The following is a 24,554-nucleotide window of genomic DNA, read 5'->3' on the forward strand; positions in this document are numbered from 1 at the left end:
AGGGGACTATTTTGGGATAATCTCTCCAAGGGCTATGACATCCTTCTAGCTGAAAAAGACTGGCCACCAGAGTTTGTCAGGGATTGCCCTCATGGCGAAGAAATAATTATGCCTGCCTTCTCAAATCATATCCCAATTCATAAAAAATACACACTTGCCAGAAAGTGGGCAGTAGCTCAAGCTCCTGCTTTATATAAAAATCATGTAGGATGGGACGAGGACTCTCCTCCTCACAAAATCCAGTTAAAATCACAACCTACTGCACAAAGACAGTACCCAATTAAGCAAGAAGCAAAAAAACAGGTAAAAGAAATCCTAGATCAGCTAGAATACCAGGGGGTGATTGAAACTTGCACCTCACAAATGAACAACCCTTTGTTTCCGGTCTCCAAACCAGACAATTCATACCGTCTAGTTTTGGATTACCGACACCTTAACTCATGTTGCAAAACTTTTGCAGTGCAAAACTCGCATAGTGCTGCACTAATGAATAACATAGTGCGCAAAAAATACAAAACAACATTAGACATCTCTTATGGATTCTTTTGTCAAAACATAGCACCAGAGAGCAGATATTTGTCTGCGTTCTCAATAAATGGCACTCAAAAACAATTCTGTCGATTAGCCCAGGGGTACAAGAACAGCCCGGGAGTATTCTCAGCGAGAGTAACAGAATTACTACAAACATATGATGACGAAGCATTATCTTATGTCGACGACATATACCTAACAGATGATGACTTGGATACTCACTTGAAGAGAGTGAACACCATAATACTTGGGTTCGCAGCAGAGGGTTACAAATTCAACTTTAAAAAATCCAGAATTGCCCATCTGACAGTCCTGTTCTTAGGATATGAATTATCAAGTGAAGGCAAAAGCCTGGCTGACAATTTCCTAGAGAAATGTGCCGTACTCCAAGCACCTAGAACACTAAAAAACCTACAGTCAATCCTAGGCTTCCTAAATTTCGGAAGAACATACATTACAAATTACGCAGAAAGGGTCAAACCCCTTTATGATCTAATAAAACCAGATTTTAAAAGAACCAATTGGACTCAAATACACACAGAAATTCTGAGATCTTTACAAACAGACATGTTAATTAAAACAAAATTAGAAACACGTGATAACACACGCAATCTTGTGATTCGAGTCATCCCAGGAAGATGCGGATTCACATACCTGACCTCTAATGAGGGAGAAAAGGTACCAATTGCATTCAAGTCACACTTGTACACAGAAGCTGAAAAGAAGTTCAGTATTAAAGAAAACATTGTTCATGCAGTTCAAACCGCAATAGCTAGAGAAAAAGATAAAGCTGACGGTAGACGTATCACAGTCAGAACAGCGGAATCAGCTTTTGAGACACTAACAACACCGTGTAATTTACCAACAACAACATTGAATCCGGAATGGATACAATGGGTGAATTCAATTACAACGGACAAAGTATACTACTATTTTGATCCAGAATTAAAAGAATTAAAAAATCTAGAATATGAAAGAACATTCCCTCTGCCAATCGACATTCTGCCCTTACGACAGTACGCCTGTGTAATCTATACAGACGGACATGCTCAACCCTCCGTTTGGGGAGAACAAGCATACAACCCCACATGTGAGATTACAAAAGAAGTGTGGCGCGGAGGTAAACTAAGACCTCTATTAACAAAAACACACTCAGTAGAAACTAATTCAGAACAACAAACTGAAATATTAGCATTGAAAATGGCGCTAGATAATGCGGATCGCGAATTCCCGACACTTATAGTGTCCGATTCATATTACTGCGTCAAATCATATAACAAGGATTTGCAGACATGGATTCAAAACGGTTACAAAGATGACACAGGTGCAACAATAAAGCAAAAACTGCTTTGGGAACAAATAGTTCTGTTACAAAAAGAACTACCAAAGACTCACGTGACACACTCACTGAGCCATCAGCGTGATGGCGTTCACGTTGCAGGGAATTCATTGGCTGAGACAGCCACAGCGGTAGCAACTAAATCGGCTTCCGTAGCTAGAAAAAAGCGTACAGTAAAATACATTGACGGTGAAACAGTGCTGGCGGTGAAAACGTCATCAAAAGGCGACTGCTCAGCGCTACCGATCAACTATCCACTCAATTATACATACATAATCGATGCAAACTCCGTCCCTTTTGCTCGAATCCCTAGAGTGGGGGATAGAGTGATTCCAAACATGGACAGGAGAACCTTGTTAATTGCAGACGCACATATGGGCGAGGGTCTCAGACACCTCAAACTAAAAGATTCTCTGGAAGAACTACAATCAGTGTACTGGTGGCCAGGCAGGAGCCTGCAGCATGACATTTTTGTAAAAAAATGCCCAAACTGCAACAGAGATCGCAGTGGCGAGAGAAACGGTATACTACCGTGGCGTTTCACTCCAGAAAAAATCAACAGTAAAAAGCAAAGCGTCCGATTAACATATACAGGCTAGTTTCCACTTATAATGTAGATCCTCAGCACTCGGCTGACGTCTGGACTGTTATACAAAGATTAGCGAGTCTAAATGGCATATACGCTAGGAACATGCTACGGTTGACCAATGTTTTCACATTAGCCCTCAAGCCTGTGGGGAAACATGGCCAAATGTGCATAGCACAGCGGGATTCTTCTCACTTCCTTCCTGAGGGATACGGGATGGTGTAAAGAAAAAACCAAGGCAGAAAGCAATCTATAACGGAAAGGGTATTAGGTTCGGGAGCTGGGTGGGTCAAACATCTAATAAGTGTCCAACGTAGTCTAAATAACCTGCCAAGAAATTCTCTGAAGGGATTCAGTCCGTACGAATTATTATTTGGAACTAGGATGTTAGTCTTAGATCTCGACAGTCAGACTTCAGTGGTGAAGGAAAAAAGCTTTGATATCAAAGATCGTTTGGCTATTTTACAGGACTTAAACGAAACAAGAAAAGACCTGAGCAACATAAAGTTGAAACAACAGCCAACAACCACTGAAGAACCACCACCTGTCCCAGCAAGACCTGTCTGGATTCCAAAAGTCGGGGATCTAGTCAGAGAAAAGATCGCGGTAAAGAAGGAATTTGGGCCTTCTTACAGAAAAGCAGTTCCTGTCTTGTCTATCAACGGGACAAGATCAGTTGTACTACCGCCGCTTGCTGGTAAAAAGGAGAACCGAGTTGTATCAATCGACCTGGTAAAACCACAATCATGTGGCCGATAACAAATAGTAGGCCAAGTGGACTCCCAATAAGTAGCAGAACACCAAGGTTTGCTACCAATACAGAGGTCCTAACTAAGAGGCTAATCACATTCGAAACGCCTACACAAGAACAACAAGGACTATGCAACAATGCAATGGAACTTAAACCTCTGAAAACCCAAATAAAAACATTTAGCAGAGACACACCAATCTACAATGAAGTAACAAAAGAATATGCAAGAAACAGTAATCCTGAAGCAATTGGGACAATTGACAGAACTGCATCCGGTTACTTCATAAACTTCGATGATTCCTCTGAAGGCTTCAGTGAATCAAAAACACAGCCATCAACAAAAACCTTTAAAGATAAAGCTAAAGAACTTTTGAAACAACTGAAAGAAACATATCTAATTTCTCCATGGATCGAATTTTGGGTGGGTTTTGGTGCATTTATCCTCATACTTTGGCTCATCATGGTACTAACTTTGGGACGCTTCATTGAGGGAAATTATGCTAAAATGGACACAGCAAGTCAGAAAATCAACTTGATCCTCAAACCACACACATCTTCACACGTCGAGAAAAGAGAACTTTCTTCAATCAACTTCACAGCCAATCCTATACCGGGTGGGGTAGCATGGGACAACACTGACTACGAAATTTATGGTCCGGTTGAAATCCTGAAATATCCACACCAAATTAAGATCTCATTGAGTGACTTTGTAAAATCAAGCTCATTTGCTGATGATTGGGACTTCGAAAGTATAAATAATATGATGTCTGACCTAGTGATGTCTGCTAAATTTACCAAACATGATTATTTGCAGGGTTCTACAAATTATGATAGTATGTACTGTTACAACCACTATGGTAACCATTTTCTACATAAAACTGCACAACCTAGAAATGTTTTAAATTATAATCAATGGGAACATTGTGCAACCCCTCCAAAAGGAAGCTCAAGAACCTTTTATGACAAATATTCATACTTTTCAGGTTTTAACACAAGTAATGCTGAAACATTTTATTTCAAATTGTCAAATAAGACAGGGACAAAGACCATGATAACAAACACGAAATTGATATATTCAGACTCATTTTTTGAACAAATGAATACTTTTGGTTTTGATTATTGGGACAAAAATGTTGAAGTAAAAAGTGTTTGGGGTACAAAAGAATGGCAAGTACAAGGTATAGAATCTTTGTTTAGAGCCTGCATGATCCCAGAACAAAATATATTTTTTAATGACACTGTTCAACAAACTACCTGTCTTGGCCTAGCCAAAATCAAAGACTTAAATAAACCGTCTATTCCAAAACCAACAATGTACAGCAATAACTCTACAGATGAGGAGATAGACGTAAACTATGTATTAAACCAAAACAGAACACATCCTGATTGGAAACAGTGGTTGATCTGGCCCACAGATACTAATAACTGTCAAGACAGATTCCTGAACAAAACACAGGGGTTCAAATTGACCAGGCCAGACCCTAGATATTCCCAAAGACAACACCCAGGGATAATAACCACCTACAGTGTGGGCAAATTATGCCTTCAATGGCTACAAACTTCCACACTGGCAGAAATTAAGCAACACCTAACTTTACTTACTGATGGTGCTGACTTGCGTGATTTCATTATGGGACCACGCAAACAGCGTCAAAAACGTTTCATAGCAGCCTCTGTATATGCAGCATACAACGAGGCCTGGAAGGTGACTCAAATTGAAACAGCAGAAAGAATACGGGAAATTGACCGTATTAATTTGGAAAAATCACTTTCTGTAGTGGATAATGGGTTAATGACTCTGTCCTCCAGAATTTTTTCTTTGGACAGCATTGTGTCTTCAGCAATCGACATAATATCGCAAGACTTACTGTTGTTACAACACGGTCAGTCTCAATTGCGTTCTATTGTACAGCTTGGCTGGACGTTACAAAATCTGCGTTCAGGCTATGTGCCTTGGCGTTTAATCAACACAACGCCACTATTCAATATCTTTAACCTTACTGATAAACAAATCAGTATGGCACAAAAGGGAGCTGATTATACAATCCTGAGCATTGAGAAACTCGAGAGATTACCAGTGACAATGTCAGAACGACCTGTCAGTGAATGGATAATACATGGGATAATTAATATTCCAATATCAACCTTCAGGTTTCAATACTGCCAAAAATATATACAGCCTGGCATGTACGAAAAATTAGGAAAAGGGTACATTAAGACAACATGGAACTTGCCCTATTCACATGCATGTGTCAGTAATAAAGGACAGAAAGTGTTTCTTAGTGGCAATAATTGTGCAATGTTACTAAGCGGTACACTTCTGTGTAATGGAATTAGTTTGCATGGAGCCTGTGAAGGGAACTCAAATAACCTTTCATGTCACCAGCAAGGCGCACCTGCAACAGAGATAGAACCATTCTTTCAAAGACTCTACAATGGGAGTTACATTCTAATTGTAGATCGCAGATGTTGTAGTCTTATGCCCGGGACTCCTTATCTTGTAACTACGACTGCGAAGGTCAAGTGCTGTGGACACTCATTGTTCCCCAGCTCCTTTCCAGACAGGGAGGCAAGGGCATGGCCCAACTTGAAAATTACTTCTATTCGAATAGATACTTTAAGCAGAATGAAAACAGTGCTTCTTCAGACGCCGACCAGGCTCACGTCATCAAAAGAAACGTATGATCTCCTAGTCGCAAGGACGACTGCAGAGATTCACTCTTTGTTATCAACTAATTCCCCCATACATTTCGCAGAAATCCTGAATGAAATCTTAAATATTTCTGATACCAGTGTCAGTCTCAAAGGTATTTAAGACAGTATTTTCGATGGCATTAACACCATTCAAAGCCATACTGGGTATTTTTCCAGATTTCGTCCATTCGATTTTTGGCGGACTTCCCCTCATTTTAGGACTAATTGCAGGAATCCTATTCTTGGTCCTAATATTTCGTTATGGCAAACCGTGTCACAGACAAAACACCTGCGACCAGGGAAGAAACAATCCGAGCCATTGGATACCGGGACCGGATATCAAAAATCCTGGGACTATCCCGGCTTAGAGACCTGAACATGACTTGGTTTCTTTCATTTCGACCAATGTGGCATCGATGTGTTTTACCTGTATTAAGGTGCCTGCTATGCGGAGAAGAATGCGTGTTAGACACCTGTCTGATGCTACAATCGGATGCGCCAATGGATGCAGAAACATTGTTGAGCCCAATAAAAGCTCATGCTTTGTGCTGCCCTCAACGGCTACCAATCCTGATGACGGCATTCGTGGAAGCTTCACCACTACGATTAAGGGGTAGTGAAGTTCAAGATGAAAGCAGCATCGATCAGGTACGACCTTCTGTCAGCAATCCAAATCATAACGTCAATGGAGACAATCATGCGCACGAATGCATGGTTACACCTTTTTCCGAGTTAGTGGAACTCTCCCAGGAAGCTGTTGACAGCTTTTTCGACAGTCTAAATGATATGATGTTCTCACCAGAGCAGAAATAGAGACTTTTGAGCAAGCTCGCACACGGCGTTCCCTGAATTTGGCCTTCAACTAGAATAGCAAAATACCATGAACAATTTTCCCTCCAGTTCACGGACAGCAATTTTTTCAGCAGCCCCAAAAGTATTTTTACATTTTTTCGGGACACTTATCTTCTGCTTAAAGTAAGAACTATTCTTAGAGAACTAAAATTTCTATTTTTAGATACTTTATAGACATTAGCTGCCCGCTGGTATGTTCATAATTATTTTATTCTGTGATGAAATGGTCTCGAACCTTTTTTTTTCTGTATTAAGAGCCATTTCATGTGTAAATTCTCATATACCAATTAGCAATAATGTATACATATGCGTGATTACTTTAGCATTATTCTACAGCTTGAGTGCATATAATACATGTGACTTTTTCCGTATATTAGATTATTTCAAAATGCATTTATGTATTTTGGGGTGGTAAGGTATACACTATACTCTACAGTATGTTTTACTATGCCTAGATTAGTAAATATGTCCATAGTTAGCGTGGAGTGGGTGTGATGTATTCCTATAGGTTCTGTATCGATCCCCCTATTCCTGACCCTATTCTGGTTAAAAAGTTAACTAGCAGCCATCCCATGAGGCAGAAAACCCCCATGATGCAGAAACCGTTATCTGATTAAGCCACACTACGGCACAGGAACGTGTTATCTGATTAGGTCATAACGCTTGCCATTTAATTAGACAAGCGATATTCCTCCAGCCCCTGATAAGGCATACGGAGTTCTCAAAACAAATCAAACCTATGACAACCTGGGAAAAACCCTGCGGCCATTGTTTTGATTTCATCGAGAACTTCAGCAAAAGAATGTGCTAACGACCAAGTCGTATGACATCCTTATTGACGTACCTATGTCCATCCTTACGTCAATCTCGGCACCTTAAAGGTATAAATATTACCGATATTGCCCTATGCAAAAACACGCGGTGGTGACGAGATCGGAGCAGCCAGACTTGCCGAAGCCCAGAGCAGAGCAGACCCCGCTGGCGCAGCCCCACCTTCCTGACGCGCTGAGAACGAGACGCTGCTTTCTCCTGCCGAGAAATCCAGCTCCGGCGCTTCCGGGTAGCCCTCGCAGGCAGCCTGGAATATCGAGACCAGAGACGAGAGATACCATCCCTCATTCATCCTAGATTCCAGGTACAGAACTGAATAACCCCTCGCAGAGAATTCTTTAGTCAGTCACTTGGCAACACAAACTTAACTTAAACTGCTACTTTCTATTCCCGCCCACGTATTAGGCTTAGGTCAGGTACATTGGGGTAGACGCAGTTAGAAACACCAGTTGAGTACGATTAGTCAAATGTATATGTGTATGTATCTATTTTATTCATTTTAGACCTTCATATGGCTTAGAAACCATATCAATGTTTTTACAGTATTATTTTATACTTCTGCTTTTATTGTATGCACTTTACTTAACCATAAGTATTGCAATAATATCGATCCATTTCTCTTGTATGAGAAAAGAGACTGATCAATAAATACCATCTTTTTATTGAACACGCCCGTCTCTTCCTTTTCTCTACAATCTGGTGAGACTAAGAATGCACGTACTGGCTGAGTAAAATAAGTCGTCTTTTGTTTTCACACGACTCTAGAGATACACTCTTGATTAGGGGAGAGCAAAGTTGTCATGTTCTATGGTTGTCAGAAACTAAATCCCTTCTTGTCTATCCAGGGAGGTTCAACTCCTCCTTGCCTATTCGAGAAAGTTTCTAGTGAACTCTGAGCTAGCTGGCAAACCCAAAACTTTAAGTCTAATATCGACAGTAGTAGACCTAGTTAACGTCTGGTCTAGGCCTATACTATTGAAGGTATTATTCCAATGCGCAGAGCCTATTGGGATAATAGGAACTACACTACAAGAGCATGTTGGGTTTCAGCCAGTAGCCTACATAGCATCGCTGCGAGAAAACAGCGATGCGTCACTTTTCATTGCACCTTCCTTGCGACACCAATGATGCGTCATATTTACAGTATGACGCATCATGTCGCAAGGAGTTACAGATACGTCAATATTTCTGACGTAACTGTAGGCGCAAAAATGACGCATTGCTGGAGTGTGTCACATAAGTGACACAACTCCAGCAATGGGTCATTATGTTATAAATGTGTTACGTTATAAATTTATACAGCGCACGATTACCCAAAGGTGTCTTGGCGCTAGCAAACAGGGAAGCAGGCGTGAGGGATTAAACAGTGAATAGCCAGGTTTTAATAGCTTTCCTGAATAGTGTCAGAGAGGGTAGACTTCTGATGCTAAGCGGGAGGGAGTTCCAAAGCATGGTAGCTCCCATCATGAATCTTCTGCCGCCCCAGTGGGACTTAAAAACTCTCTGGGAAAGTATCACTTTTGCTCCTTGTGATCTCAAGCATCTGTTTGGGGAGTACCAGTGCAGCGAACGTCTGAGGAACTGAGGGCCGGCCCCTAGCAGTGCCTAGTACGAATGCAGAGGGTTTTAAACGTGATCCATTTTATTTTTGGCAGTCAATGAAATCTATGGAGAAGAATACCCACAGACTAGAATTTGGGAAGCCCCAAAAGTAGTCTGGCGGCCGAATTTTCGATTATTTGGAGCCTTTGAAGTTGTTTAGTAGGTGTGCCAAGATAGAGCCCGTTACAGTAATCTAATCTAGAAAGGATTAGAGATGTGACCACTGTAGTCCTGGTTTCTGAGGGAATCAGTGGAACTATTTTTTTATAGCTTTAAGGATGAAAAAACTGGAAGATGACACGGCTTTGACTTGAGCTTCAAAGTCAAGTTTCTGATCTGTAAACACACCCAGGTTTTTCACTTTGGGAACCGGGGTAGGTGCTGACCCTAGATCATTTGGCCACCAGATTTGTGAACATGATGGAGAGACTTTACCAAATAAAAGCACCTCAGTTTTCCCAGAGTTTAACTTAAGACAGTGGGAGCTCATCCAGGAGCTAACTGCTGTCATGCAGTCCCTAAACCTGTTTACTGTTGGTGAAGTGTTTTTAGCAATGGTAACCACAATTTGGGTATCATCTGCGTATGATGTTAGTGCCATCCCAAAGGATCAAATAAGGGATGCCAGGTCCAAAACATAAACATTGAAAAGAATGGGACTTAAGGAAGAGCCCGGAGGAACTCCACAGGGAAGTGTGAACGATGAAGAGGTCAATTTCTCCAGGGCCACCGATTGTATCCTACCCTCAAGAAAGGAAGATAACATGTCAAGGCCTTTCCGGAGATGCCCAGTGCATTCAAATTTTTTAGCAGGGTTTAATGATCAACCGTATCGAAGGCCACCGACAAGTCAAGCAGCACCAGGGCGGCAGCACCCCCTGTGTCCATGACTGTTCTAATTTTGTCGGTGGCCTTAATCAGTGCAGTTTCGGTGCTGTGCTCTGATCTGAACCCAAACTGCACCTCATCCAGTAAGTCATGCTCTCGTAGATACGTGGTCAGTTGGTTAGTCATAACCTTTTCTACCAGTTTAGCTGGCACTGGGAAACGCGAGATAGGTCTGTAATTCCGTGGATCCAGAGCATCAAGATTAGCTTTTTTTAAAAGAGGCAGAATTCAGGCTCTCTTCCAAATCGAAGGGAAAGTGCCTTCTGTAAACATACGAGTTAAAAATGGAAGTTAACCTCAACCCAAGTACCTCCAGGGCTTTTTTTTAATAACAAGGGTGGAAGCGGATCATAAGGGGAACCTGATCTTATTTTAGAGATAAGAGTTGTTATTTCAGCTACTGTTACTTCTCTAAATTCCGCAAAAATGGGGTCATTAGGACATGATACCTTTGACTTATTATGTTTATCCAAATTTGAGTGCGCGCCATTATCAAAGGTGGTGAAAATTAGCTCAACTTTATTTTGAAAATGCTGGATTAGATGGTTGCAAAAAGCCTGCGAGTGGTTGCTCCTTTCTCTAATTGGGGGCATAGACAGTTTGGTTACCACTCAAAAGAGTTCTTTGGAGGAGTTTTCTGCCTCCTTAATTTCCTTTGAGAAGTAAGTAGCTTTTTCCGATAGTATCAACTTTTTATAGCCTGCTATTAGTAGTTTGTATTTCCACAGTTCTTGTTCACTATAGTTAATTCAACAACGCTCATGTCTTCGACACTCTTGTTTTTTTTGCCTAAGAGTGTCGGTGAACCAGGGAGCGGATGGAGTATTCTTATAACCTGCGGACTTTTTTGAGTGGAGCTAACAGATTGGCCGTATTTGTGAGACATTCATTAAAATGAACAGATGCTAGTTCAGGTTCTTGTGGTCCCTTCGTAGATGTTTGGTAAACTGATCGTTAAGCTGGTTGCTGTCGACCTGCTTCCAGTTTTGATATAATCCTGTTGATTTGTTAGGTTGGCTGGGTTGGACCTTGACTGGGTTCCCAAGCTCACATATGATAGCACTATGATCGGTCCAGCACTGTGGTTGAATTTGCTTAATCCCAAATGCATTATGGTTAGAGAAAATCCCATCCAGCATATGGCCGGCCTGGTGAGTAGGGCCTTTGACCCTTTGATTTAGTACAGCAAGTGTCACAGTATCAATCAGTGCAGTGGTATTGACATCTGTATCTGCTTCAAGATGATAATTAAAATCACCAAGTATAGTGAAGTTATTTTCCAGTGCACAGGTTTCCAGCAGTGTATTAAAAGAGGCAAGGAACAGATTTTTCTTTTCCCCTGGAGGACGATAGATTAGTATTCCTTTAAAAGAGATACAATTGGCAATTTTAAAACTAGAAGACAATAGCTCACAGTTTGTCGAGGGAATAGCCTCAAATGCCACCCTTTTTATGCTTTCTGTCATGTCTGAAGACGGAATAGCCTGGAGGCACCGCTGAGCAAAAGTCTGGCCCTGATGCCTGATTAGCCCAAGTTTCAGTTCCAGGCACTGAGCATCAATTAGCTCGGTAATGTCTAATTTATGTTTGTGAACTGATCTGACATTACACATGGGCAAGTCTCATGTGAAATGTGCTTGCGTCAGTCTTACATCTGCCATGAGGCAGGCGTAAGATATTGACGCATTTGCGTCCTAGAAGTGATGCAGTGCAATCTCATAGATTACACTGCGTCACTTCTACAAGGCTTACTTGCGTCAGAACGCCCACCCTGCATATATTATACCTGGTGCATTAGGACCTTCTAGAGTCACAGGGTTTGGATTTCTTACCCATCAGCACTAAGGAATTAGTCAATGTGCCAAACTGAATCAGAACTCCAGGTGGATAGCAACCAAATACACAAACACAACCCACTGAGAGATGACTACATGTGAAGTGTTCCTGGTAACGATCAATCCCATAAGATGTGTGTGGGATAAGTAGTGGACAACCAAACCCTTTTTTGTGACAGAGTAACACACTTAAAAAGCACTAGGAGGTAGAATATGTATTTAAAATGTTAATTTTAAAATCCTCACCAAGTGCATATGATATTAATTGTAACCACCACAGAAATGCAGCAAAATAATTGTATAAGTAATGTGAACAACGACAAAAATTCTAACAAGGTTGTTGAATTTTATAGGCTTAACACCCTCTTTGTGCTATTTCTGGGCGATATGCTAGTTCTAGCATATTAGTAAATAAGCTTTTCATTTTTGAGTTTCAGAGGGGGTGCACCTTGGCATACCTGGTTTCAGAAAAATAAATCTTTATTGTTCTGTCTGCAGAGCAAGTCCGCTATTGTGGTCAAAAGTTGTGAATAAACACAAAGCCCATGAGTCGACTGTTAATGCTACCCATCACACAGTCACCTTCAAGTGGAGTCAGTGCAGAAATCGTGTCTCGCTTGTCCGATATCCCTGGAGCGAAGCTCCTTCACAAACTCGTATGCTGTATGTGAGGTTTCTATAAGGTTTTGTCAAAGAACTTTTTGAAAACCATTTAAATGAGCATTAAACCAAGTTTAGCTGGAGAGGGTGTTGAAGATAAACATGGCTTGACCAGAGAACTTATTGAACATTATTAGATTAACAATAAACATGGTTTAGGCAGAGAGTTTGTTGAAAATTCTTAGAATAAATATTATACTAAAATGCACTTGCAGACACTGCTGAATTGTTTTGCAATATTCTTTTCTGAAAGATAACAAGGGCCACTAATCGTCTAGAAAGTATGTGCCTTTGTAATGCTTATATTTTTATATGCTCAAGCAAAGATGTTTAACCTCAGCAAATGTATTTGCATACGCTTGATCATTACCATTGTATGACACATTTGTAACATGGAAGAACATACTATGAAGTTATATTGAAGAGAATCACAATTATTCACTTGTGCAATTATGTGAAAACACACATTTAATTTTGAAATGAAAGATCTCTGTACTAGAAAAAAACACGATATATACAACAATTCCATCCATCACCGTATTTTTTTTTTTTGCAGTAGACACCGTAAGTGCAACACTATGACCAGATGTGGGTCCCCGGCTCACCGTGCAACAGGGCTCAAGCTACACCTCAGTGATGAGTCCTATGTAGTCTGGAATCAGTCCGTTGCTCCGCGTGTTCTCGTTCGGTGGGTCCCTGAGCTGGCGGTTCGGGCTGGGTTGTTCCTACTGGATCGGGACCTAGACTGATTTGCATACGGCTGGTTTCCATCTTGAGCAGCATAAAGGACGAAAAACGCCAAACTAGGAAGTGACCTCAAGTTATTATCAGAGGTGGAGATTAATTAAGCATTCCATCCATCACCTTGTTATTTGTTGCAGTAGACCCTAAGATAAGTTAAAACCAATATTCCTTCGTTAAATTGCCTTTGGTCGCAACAGTCTCCACTCATTGGCAGCTGCTTCAGGGAAACCTTTCATCGCGGTGAGTTGTAGTGGACCCTTGTGCAGAACCAACGCATGAACAGCCTCATGTCTCCAACAGCTCAGCCCCTCGTGCCGGTTGGCTGGTGAGTGGGGAGGAGTCTGAACAGATATGATGAGGCAGAGACACTGAAACACTCTGAGGAACAGCCTGATCTGGTGGGCTGGGAGGTTCACCTGGGTGCAGCTGCAGATCTGCTGAGTCTTCCTGGATGGTCTATTCGAAAGGGAAAGATAAGTTGTAATCCACATTGTGCCCACAACATCTACTGAAAACATCTGAAATTTCTGCTGGTCAGACATGGGACAACAACATAATGTAAGACCGTAGAACAATCTGCTTTCAATGTGATTCCTAACTTTGCAGGCGTGCTAGAAGGTAAGCCATGCCACGACTGCGAATAGAAAGCAAGAGTGGCATCTATGTGGCATGTCTGGAGTCTATAGGTTGATGTAAGCGAGAGGATGAGACATGAGCGGTCTAACTAACATGAGAAGCGAGAACCTCAATCCATGTTCTGAATAATGAAAAGTCGGCAGTGCTGTAAAAGCAGTTGCATGTTGTAAACCTTCTGAAGACCTGGTGCGGCACTTAAACTGAGGTCCGGGGACCACAGGAGGTCCGCGACTACTACAAAAATTAAATATTAAAAGACTAATAAAGTGAATACAAAAATGGAAACAAAATGTAAGGTGAAAATGTTAAAACGTTCTGTCAATTTTAAGGAATTTGAATATTGAGGCAAAAAATTAAGGGGCAGATTTACAAGCCCCTTGCGCCTCTTTTATACCGCTGTTGTGTCACTTTTGTGATGCGGTGGTGCAAAAGATGCGCCATGCTGCGGGGTATTTACAACGTGACGCATCTGGGAGATGCATCACATTATAAAGCCCTGTGCCAGAATGAGGCGTTCCTGTGCGGTGGGGGGCGTTCCAGAGCAGGAACGCCTCCTAAAAGTGGCTAAGTGAAATCTACAAGATTTCACTCAGTCCCTTTTGAGCCCATGCTGCGTCAAAACCCTGCGCCTGCTTGAAGCAGTCGTAAGGATTGTAAAAACAGGGCCCACCAGAGCATGCCTGGAGCTGCATCGCGCTTGCAACGCAACTCCAGCAATGCGCCGCCTTTCCAGCACAGATGCATCACGCATCTGTGCCGTTATTGCCCCATGGTGCACCGCATTGTAAATGCGGCGCATCTATGGTGGTGGAGGCGTGGCACACAATAACTGGCGCATCTCTGCTTCTATGCAGGGATGCGCCAGTTATTGTAAATCTGCCCCAAAGTTGGTGTCTTCAGATTGATTTTTGAGAGTGGTGTAAATGCATCAGGCTATAGTACAGAGATGGGTGACCTCACTTGAGCTTAGAATGCCTCAAAGTGCCCATTAAAATTAAAATTGTGATTTTTTTAAAAATATTTGTTTGCAAATTAAAATATTTCATTATTTGTTGATTTGTTTGATGAATGCTTGTTTTTGTATTTTTGTGTATTGTGTTTAAGTTTCAATTAATCGAAATTGCTTAAGCCAGGGCCGCCGGCTTCCAGTAATGACTCAGTGGGGTTCCCCGGGTTCCAATACTGATTCAATGGGATCCCCAAATTTCAGTTATAAATAAGTGGGGGTCCACCGGAGTCAAAAGGTTAAGAACTACTGCTGCGCGACCAAGGCAAAGAAGCAGTGTGAAAGCGCCCTGTCTGCCATTTGACAGGCAACAGGAAGTGCCAGCCAGACCGTCCTCACAAACTGGACCGTTTGTCCACCTAATGTGGCAGTTGCCACCAGCTAATCTAGGGCAGATCCTAACAACAGGACAAGTACTTGTTCAAACTGTAAAAGTCCAAAGCATCACAGTGGCGTTGAACCTCCAGCATGGGGAGAAGAAGGAGGGCTTAGCTGTGAAAGAAAGATGAAGCCAACTTTGAGAAGCTCTCCTAATTCTGTGATGTCAACTGAATGAGGCATGACGTATGCCCTTCTGCAAGATAGAACAAGTTTGCATTGGTTTGAAAGGATATTAATACAAAAAGAGTGGAGTTACATGCTGGGGCAGGAATGTTTGGGTGGCTGTCCCCAAATGATGGACCACATGATGGTCCGGCCCTGATCCAAAGAGCTGTCGAGACCACTGTTGTGTCTAGTCTACCTCATAGAGGAAGGAGACTTGCTCTCAGTCAAGTGTTTTGATACTTCTTGCCAGCCAGGAGATGCCTCACATCCGTCCAGGCTGGGTATCCTGCCTTGGCTCATGACTGGAGGTTACTTCCCATGAGGAGAGGGTGTTCACTGCCTAAATGTCTAATGTGTCTATCAATACCCATTTAGATCTACTCTGTTTTTCTCCAGGTGTAAGTTAAATCTACCTACATTTCCTAAAGAGCACCAGTTTATTCTAACTCTACACATGCAGAACCTCCACAGTGCAGACATTCTGAGGCCCAGAGCTCAGATAAATGTCAAACTTCAAATGTAATTCACATTGAAATTAATTTCCTTTGTGGCACATACCATTGCCAAGTCTTTCCCACATTTTCATCACCAATTCAGTGCAGGCCACACAGTGCTACTCTTGAAGTACACGGAGCTGTGGGAAAGGTATTACTAGTGTTTGTAAATGCCCACAAGAGTCTAGTATTGGTGTTTACAGTATTCGCATTCCACAGTCCACAGACATTCCCCTCCTCTGCTTGACACCTACAACTGCAGGAAGATCTGCACAGTGAAAGTGTTATGTTATTGTTTTTGTATAGCGCATGACTGCCCTAGCAAAGGGGCTTCCAAGCACTGATCTCAAACAGACAGAGGATCAGGGAGAGTTGCAGAAAAGGGAAGCAGATTACTTAGGAAAGAGATATGTCTTTATAGCCTTTCGGAATGACACATGATTTTGGATGCTTCTGATGCTAACAGGGAGGGAATTCCAGAGTTTAGGAGCAAGAACACGATACGAGCGCCATCCTGCCCTGGCTCTCTTAACCCGAGGAACACACGCCAGGTGCAGACCAGTAGAGCACAGCTGGCGGGTGGGTGCGTAGGGCATGAGAAGATCGGCTAAAATATTGGGTGATTGGGCGTTCAGGATTCTATGTAAAATACAGAGAGCTTTGAAGTTGATTTGTTTCTCCACCAGAAGCCAGTGTAGTCTGCTAATTAAGTTTGAAATAGAGCAGGTTCTCGGCAGGCCGAAGAACATCTGGACGGCAGCGTTTTGTGCCCTTTGAAGGTGATGCATCTGTGCTCTATTGGCCCCTAGGTACAAAGAGCTTGCGTAGTCCAGCCTAGATAGTACAGTGGCCTGGATAATAACCTGTCGGTGTTAGCATCGAAAAAAAACAGCAGATGTTTAAGACCGCATAGGAGCCCGAAGCAAACTCCAGCTACTGCCTTTGTTTGAGCCTGGAATGTCAATGCAGAGTCGACCCATACGCCCAGGTTTTTAACTGTCTGGAGGCAGGCAGGAAGCCTCGGGTGGACGGCTAACAGAGCTCACTCCACAGATGTGACGCAGTGCAATCTCATAGATCACACTGTGTCACTTCTACGGGGCTTACTTGCGTCAGAACGCCCACCCTGCATACATTACACCTGGGGCATTAAGACCTTCTAGAGTCACAGGGTTTGAATTTTTTTACCCATCAGCACTAAGGAATTAGTCAATGTGCCAAACTGAATCAGAACTCCAAGTGGATAACAACCAAATACACAAACACAACCCACTGAGAGATGACTACATGTGAAGTGTTCCTGGTAACGATCAGTCCCATAAGATGTGTGTGGGATAAGTAGTGGACAACCAATCCTTTTTTTGTGACAGAATAATAAACTTTAAAAGCACTAGGAGACAGAATATGTATTTAAAATGTTAAGTTTAAAATCCTCACCAAGTGCATATGATATTAATAATACCCACCCAGAAAACAACCCGAAATGCAGCAAAAATAATTATCTAAGTAATGTGAACAACAGGAATAATTCTAACAAGGTTGTTGAATTTTATAGGCTTAACACCCTCTTTGTGCTATATTGTGTATATTTGAGACAACAATGTGTGTACTATTTTCAGAACGTGCTAATATTTGGAGAAAAATGGCTGTAATAATTTCCAAATTGTATGTAAAGCTAATATTTGAGTGATACATCATGTGGCCTTGGGGACATATTAGTAATATTATTACCTTGGTGCCAAGGGATTGCAGCTATGGCTGCCATGCATTGCCCTTGTAGACTCATTCCAAGTTAACAGTTTACATGACTGCTGGTGACCTTGCCTGATGCACCAAGATGATCACTGCTATTGATCATGCATATGTTAGCCACTAATGCAATCTTGACCTCTGTGGTTATTATCACAACACTAACGCTATTAATGGCATGGGATGCTTTCCATTGAATATAAGTTGCAAATTCAGAGTTGAGGTTTGAGATCCCAGGTCTAGCATTTCTACCTGCGAGTTATGTGAAGAGCGGCACGTATTGCCCCCAAAACTTCATTTTGGTGAGTTGACTTTCTCTGTAGGACTAAAGAGCACATTACCCTTTCCAAGGGAGCTGTAGGTAACTGCTTTCATTGCCTCTAACAGGATTTTACTGCCCCCAACTAGTTTAGTTTGATTGGAGTGTGGTCTGTATACTCCTGACTTCACAGCCACGCAGGTGAGATACAAGTTAAAAAACAGATACTTCCTTTCCTAGTAACCAACCAGATGAGTACCAGTCATGCAAGGTATGACTCCAGCGGACATCAAGAGCCTGATGTACAGTCACATTGTGCAATACTCACTGGGTGTGCCTGGTGCATACCAGAACCATGCACTAGGTTACGCAAACAATTTGCAAACTTCCAAAAAGCTGGAAAGAGCGCAGCAGTTATGGACAGAGCGGTGGTTCAGGCCGTACGGTTGTTTGCCCACACGCCTGCCTTTAGGGGCATGGCTAGATCCAACTGATGTGAAAGACAATAGCATAGTTTGAACTGGCACTCTACAGCCATGACCTGCACCTGTCTAAGGGGGGGCAGACCTAGCACTTTTCATGTGTGAGTTTGTGATTTTCATTCATTTAGGTTTGAATCCAGTCTTTGTAGATGCACATGTTCTTCCAGACCCACTGCATTCTCCAATACAGGATATTTGCTTAGCACCGGTTTATTGGTATTGGTTATAATAGGTGTTTTCATTGCTGCGTTCCTATTCCTTTTCGACTGTAGATGTCTGAGGAGCATCAAGGGCGTAGAGGCTGGTCTTAAAAGTGTGTTGGTCTTTCCCCGTGTTTGCAAAGTCCTCATCTTCCTTTTCGCCTGTCCAGTACTATTGGTATCAGAAGTCCAGTCCCTGATCAGAGCTCTCCCACCAATCCTTAATCCCCTTTTTATGTATTTCATATTTAAGTGATACCAAACCCCCCCAGACAAGGTCCGCTTCCCCCTTTCCTACTGGGAGTTCGGTGCACCTAACACTATCCCTGCAGGGATGAGATCTCTTTTAGTGCCAACTGCTACTTAAGAACCACACACAGTGACATCAGTTATCTTTGCTATATTTCCAGGCAGTCCTGGACTTACCTTTGTGCGCTGCTTCAGTTTGTGTGGTGGCGGCTCCCTGAGTCCACCGGTCCTCTTCATCTGTTGGCTCACTCTGCTGATGGTTGTGTGGCTGCAGCCCGTCACCCAAGAGATGAAGCGGTAGCAGTTGCACCGGGAGCCCCCTGTGCAGTGGAGAGTACAGTGCTTGGTTATCATACTGGGAGGTGTTACCATCTTTGTGTCACACATACTTTTCAGTGGCAATGACTGCATTGTATCTATTGCATCTTCTGGAACATGTACAGCACACACCTAGTTCGAGAGAAACACCTGGTGCAAACCATTGGCCCAAGAACTTGCAAAGACTCAGTGCTGTTTTACTAGAGGGTTACCATAATCTGTGTATATGTCTTTGAAACTTGGGGCTTCCAGAGCCGGTCATCTGCACTGATGGGTTGCTTCCTTGCTGGAACAGGTTCTTGGGTTATTTTAACCATTTGGATTGTTCTGCACCATTCATACCTCCATCGGCTATCGCTGCTGCAGTAGGAAGGCCCAGATAAGCCTACAGCTGAGTTTGCCTGAGCAGTTTTGGACCATTCGGGAGACGACTCAACACCCAACCAAGTCAACAGTTCTGGAAACATGATTGTCAGATCCATCAGTTTTGGTACTAAGAGAGTTGCTGAGAGCAGTTGCAGCAGCTACCACCACCACCTCTCCAAGGCAGCCTCTTTAAAGAGCCTTACATCATAATGCAACAACAATCCACCCACCTTTCCAATCTCAGGTTGACCCTGTCTCTGCCTTTGGCCCAGAGCAGCACTCCACTGCTTTTTGGTTAGGTTCACCCTATGCCAATACCACATAAATACTGAACCGCCACATACCGAGGTGAGCACAAGAGCGGACAAGGTGCCCCTTTTCATTGTCTGGACTGGGCAAAGTGATTCAATACAGTAGAAGCACGCAGGAGTCCACTCAAACACACAGTCAGCAACACAGATCTGAGTGTGTTGGACATTAATGGAAATTAGCAAATTGATACAGTAGTGCAGGATCTGAACAATTCTGTGTATTATTGTGGCATTTTAGAAATGAGATAAAACCTTTGTTTTGGTCTAGCATGGAGGATATTGCGCAAATGTGTGCCTCATTGATGCAATATGGAAACAGCACACATGCACGACTGCAGCTCTGAAAACTGATATTTTATGTATACCTGGGAAGTGTAGTAGCTGCCAGCTAATGTCAGTGTTTACTTTGTATGTCTTTACATCAGGAGTCATTAAGTTGTGGTAAGTGCATCTGGAGTACCTTTACATCAGCAGTTATTATATCCAGAGTACCTTTAATTCACACCTTTGATGGTATGTGCGTCTTAATATATTACGCGGTGGCGGTTGCCACTGTGTAGTTATGTTTCAGTCACTTTCCATGAAAAATTTATTTTTTTGATTTGCCGATACCTTTTGACTTGTGCACAGATCAGCACTGAAAATCAAAATCGATTGACATAGGTAATATCAGACATGCCAATTTTGGGGAAGATCCATGCGGGGGAAATAAAGTTAATAGGAGTTTGTGTTTTCCCATGTTAGCTCCCACAGGAAATTTTACTTGTAGAAAATAAAATGCAGAACAGATTTACACCTAAATAGGCATGAAAGTAGAATATTGCTCAAAGTGCACGTTCAGTGACTTGCTGTAAATCCATTCAGTAGGGTTTTGTGATATAAACCTTTCAGAAAGTGATCAGGTAGGCTAGAAAGGGTTAAGACTCATGTATATCCTTGTCGTTCACTAACAAGAAAAGAATCTTTCCAATCACATTTATTTTTTTTCTCAAACGTGATTGACTGATTAAAGGGATTTATCATTTCTTAGCCATCTTGAAAATCGCGACTTTAAAGAAAATCACGATTTTCCTAAGTGGGAAAAAAACATTTCCCCAGCCATTGGGAGTGGTGCACCTTGAAAGGTCTCAGACCCAAGGAGAGGGTTGTGCCTCTGAGAGGCTTGGAAAAGGTCACCCAAAAAGGGTTCTTGGAGCTAAAATCGGAATGTTATTGAAAATCACAATTTTGCTGCAATTTTGTGAATAGTTGGTGACAAAAGGCAATTTTTCAGTAAAAAACATTAAAAAAAAAAACGGAAAAAAAATCCCAAATGTCAAAACAAAGTAAAGCAATCTCTGCTGCAGGGTTGGCTGTCTGCGGTGAGTTCGGCGCAGGACTTGGCCAATCCTTACTGCACATTGCCTTTACTTGTGTACAGCACTGTACACCACTGTTGTGGGTTGGGTGCACAGCGGGGGTTTCCCACCCTCAGTGTATTGGGTGCAGGGCCCAGTAACATGCCCTCCAGTCAACTTCGACAGTAGGAGTTGTCTGCTTGCCGCCAACCCTGCTCTGGAGATTGGCCAGTTAGACACAAGGCCTAGCCTACCCCCACTGTGCATGGTCAAAGGTGCTGGCAGCACACTTTAACTCACGCCGTCCGCAATGTTGTTCTCTTAGTAGCTTTTTGCTTGTTTCTATCTGAGCATAGCTGTTGGTGTGACTTATGGTGTGCGGAGAAATAGTTGCTAATCATAACTGGCGAATTTCAGTGGGTTTTGATGTTTCAGACAGAACAATAGCTCAGTTTTTAAATTTCTAACTGTTTTTAAATTTTACAGTGAATGAACATTTCGGAAAATCTATCTATCTACACATATATAAATACACTTTTTTTATATAAATTGTGTATATTATTGAAATTCATTTTTAATTTAAACTTTGAAATTTCATTTGTTTTAGTCTGAAGTCTATTAATCTTTGTTAACTCATGTTATTTTATATTCCATTCAATATTTTAAAACCCTACTAATTTTAATTTATACCTGCAATTGCAACTTATAACTTCATTTTGTTGTATAAATACATACACACCTTTTTTAATTGCACCCTTTTTATTGCTATGGTAAAGAAATATATATATTTCCACTGAAAAAGAACAACGGTTAAAGTGACAAACAAACCAGCTTCTCCTAAAAAGAGAACCTCCGTCCCATTGAGGTGCACGGGTAAAGCCAAAGGGAGCAAACGCAGTAGACAAATCCAGAAAGGGAACACCGTTCACACAAGGCAGTAGAAGTGCAAAATCAGAGGTTTATTGGTGGCAAAATAACATCTTTATGGTGCGTTCAGCCTTGATTACCCCTGGAGATAGATAGATAGATAGATAGATAGATAGATAGATAGATAGATAGATAGATAGATAGATAGATAGATAGATAGATAGATAGATAGATAGATAGATAGATTGAAATGGGGTCTCTAGCTGGCAGTGGTTTACACCCTGTCCAAGTAGGGACCCTCACTCTAGTCAAGATAAGGGAGTCACACAGCTAAGATAACCCCTGCTCACCCCCTTGGTAGCTTGGCACGAGCAGTCAGGCTCATCTCAGAGGCAATGTGGAAAGCATTTGTACATATAATAACACAGTGAAAACACTACAAAAGAGTCCACACCAGTTTAGAAAAATATCTGAATAAAACAAGCCCAAAATGACAAAATCCAACAAACACATGTAAAGATATCACTTTTTAAAGAATAAGCAAGTTTAGTCTATAAAAATCAATAAATAAGTTACTTTTAGCACAATATACCTTAGATGCGTCAAAATCAAAGGCTGTGCAAGGTGCAGGGGAGGTGAGGTGCCGGAAAAGCAAAGCGATGCATCAGTTCCTTACTCTCAGGGGAGGTGATGCATCTGTTCCTTACTGCCAGGGGAGGTGAGGCTTCGGTTTCTTTCTGCTAGGCAGGGGAGGTGATGCGTCGGTTCCTTACTGTCAGGGAAGGCGACACATAGGTTCCTTACTGGAATGGGAGGTGAAGAGTCGATCTTCAAGCATGTGGCCTCGGTTCCTTATTGCTAGGCAACGTCGATGAAGAAATCGGCGCGCAGGTACGATGCGTCGAAAATCCAGATGCGCTGCGTCAATTCCACAGAGATGAAGCCGGCGCTGCTTAAAAGTTGGAGTGGCGTATCACGGACTTCCGTGATGTTCTGCTTGAAACTAATGCTGCAGCGGTTTGTCTAACGCACTGAGATGGATAGCTGGGACCTGCAGTGAAAGCCGTAGTTGATGCGCCGATCGGGAACCGAGCTCCGGTGCTGGCAGTGTGATACCTCGAAGTTTGTAACAATGCGTCGATAAAAACAGACGCTGGAAGTCGATGCGTGGATTTTCTCCTTCCGTTCACCAGATTCTAATTCCAAGCAGAAGAGCCCAGGCACTGGTAAGTGAAGTATTGATAGCCCTGAGACTTCTTAACTGGAGGAAAACAGACAAGCCCTTGGAGAACCTTGGAAGCAGGATATAGAAAGAAAAGTCCAGTCCTTTCACTCCCAGGACAGAAGCAGCAAGCAGCAGGCCAGCACAACAAAGCAACAGGCAGTGTCAGTTTCTCCTAGAGCATCCAGCTCTTCTTCCTGGCAGAATGTTCTTTAGTGCAGAACTGTTCTGATTCGAGAGTGTTAGGGGTCCAATACGTATACCCCTTTCTGCTGTTGAAGAATGCAAACGTCAAAGGAAATTCTTTGTAGAGCACAAGGCCCTGCCTTTCCCTGACCTGGCTCCAGACACACTACAGGGGGTTGGAGACAGCTTTGGGTGAGGACAGGCACAGCCTTATTCAGGTGTCAGTGAAAACTCCTTCCACCACTCTAGCTCAGGAAGGCCCATCAGTCCGGTGATGGCCCCTCAGCTCCCTTTGTGTGGATAGGATTAGCACAGTGCCATCCACGGCGAGTGGTAAAATGGCAAAAGCCATTTACCGCTCCAGACACAGTGTTATAACCTAGGATTGATAAAATACCATCCAAGCCAACCTGAAATTAATACAAGCAAAGCCTGACAGAAGTTTTGTTATCAGTATAGCTCTTCAGAGCGGTTTAGCTTTGGCCAGACACAAAGGAGCACCCAGTATACGTTAAAACAAAACTCTTTGAGGCTTAGAGTGGTGCATAAGTTATATAAAAGAGAAGCAGAGAACTCTGGGTAATTCCCAAGTTTAGGTGCAAGGTAGCTCCTGTTTAGAGCACCCTACAACACCAGCAACACTCTGAATCTGCTCACCTCATATATATATATGTGTGTGTATGTGTACATGATTATATATACACACATGATGTGTGTGTGTATATATATATATATATATATTTATGATTATATATATAAAATATGTGTGTGTGTATATGATAATATGCAGATATGATGAACCAATGGGCATACTAGAGAAAGAACCGAATAATTGTTTAGTATCAGTGCGAAACTGAAATAATATGGCAGATACCTGTTGGCACATGTCCTGAGAGGCCAGAAAAGGGTTTATTCTAAACAAGAAATGTTTTTAACAAACAATGCAGCATTCATTAATACATAAACAACACCTGCACAACACTTGACGTCCGAAGACCAACATTCTGCCAGAT

The 24,554-nt window shown here is 42.3% G+C and overlaps 1 protein-coding gene across 1 annotated transcript in view; it reads right to left on the minus strand.

Moving 5' to 3' along the window:
• Positions 1-13,065: 13,065 nt before the first annotated feature.
• LOC144753027 (uncharacterized) overlaps positions 13,066-24,554 on the minus strand; it is a 78,471-nt gene continuing 66,982 nt past the window's right edge. Inside the window, exons 10-11 of the mRNA XM_078640830.1 lie at positions 19,112-19,254; positions 13,066-13,769 (exon numbers count right to left, since the gene is read on the minus strand). Coding sequence (XP_078496956.1) covers positions 13,599-13,769; positions 19,112-19,254 — 314 coding nt within the window. The 3' untranslated portion in view covers positions 13,066-13,598. The remainder of the gene's footprint in view (positions 13,770-19,111; positions 19,255-24,554) is intronic.

Source organism: Lissotriton helveticus, chromosome 5_1 (genome assembly GCF_964261635.1).
Source record: "Lissotriton helveticus chromosome 5_1, aLisHel1.1, whole genome shotgun sequence".
Lineage (NCBI taxonomy): Eukaryota > Metazoa > Chordata > Amphibia > Caudata > Salamandridae > Lissotriton > Lissotriton helveticus.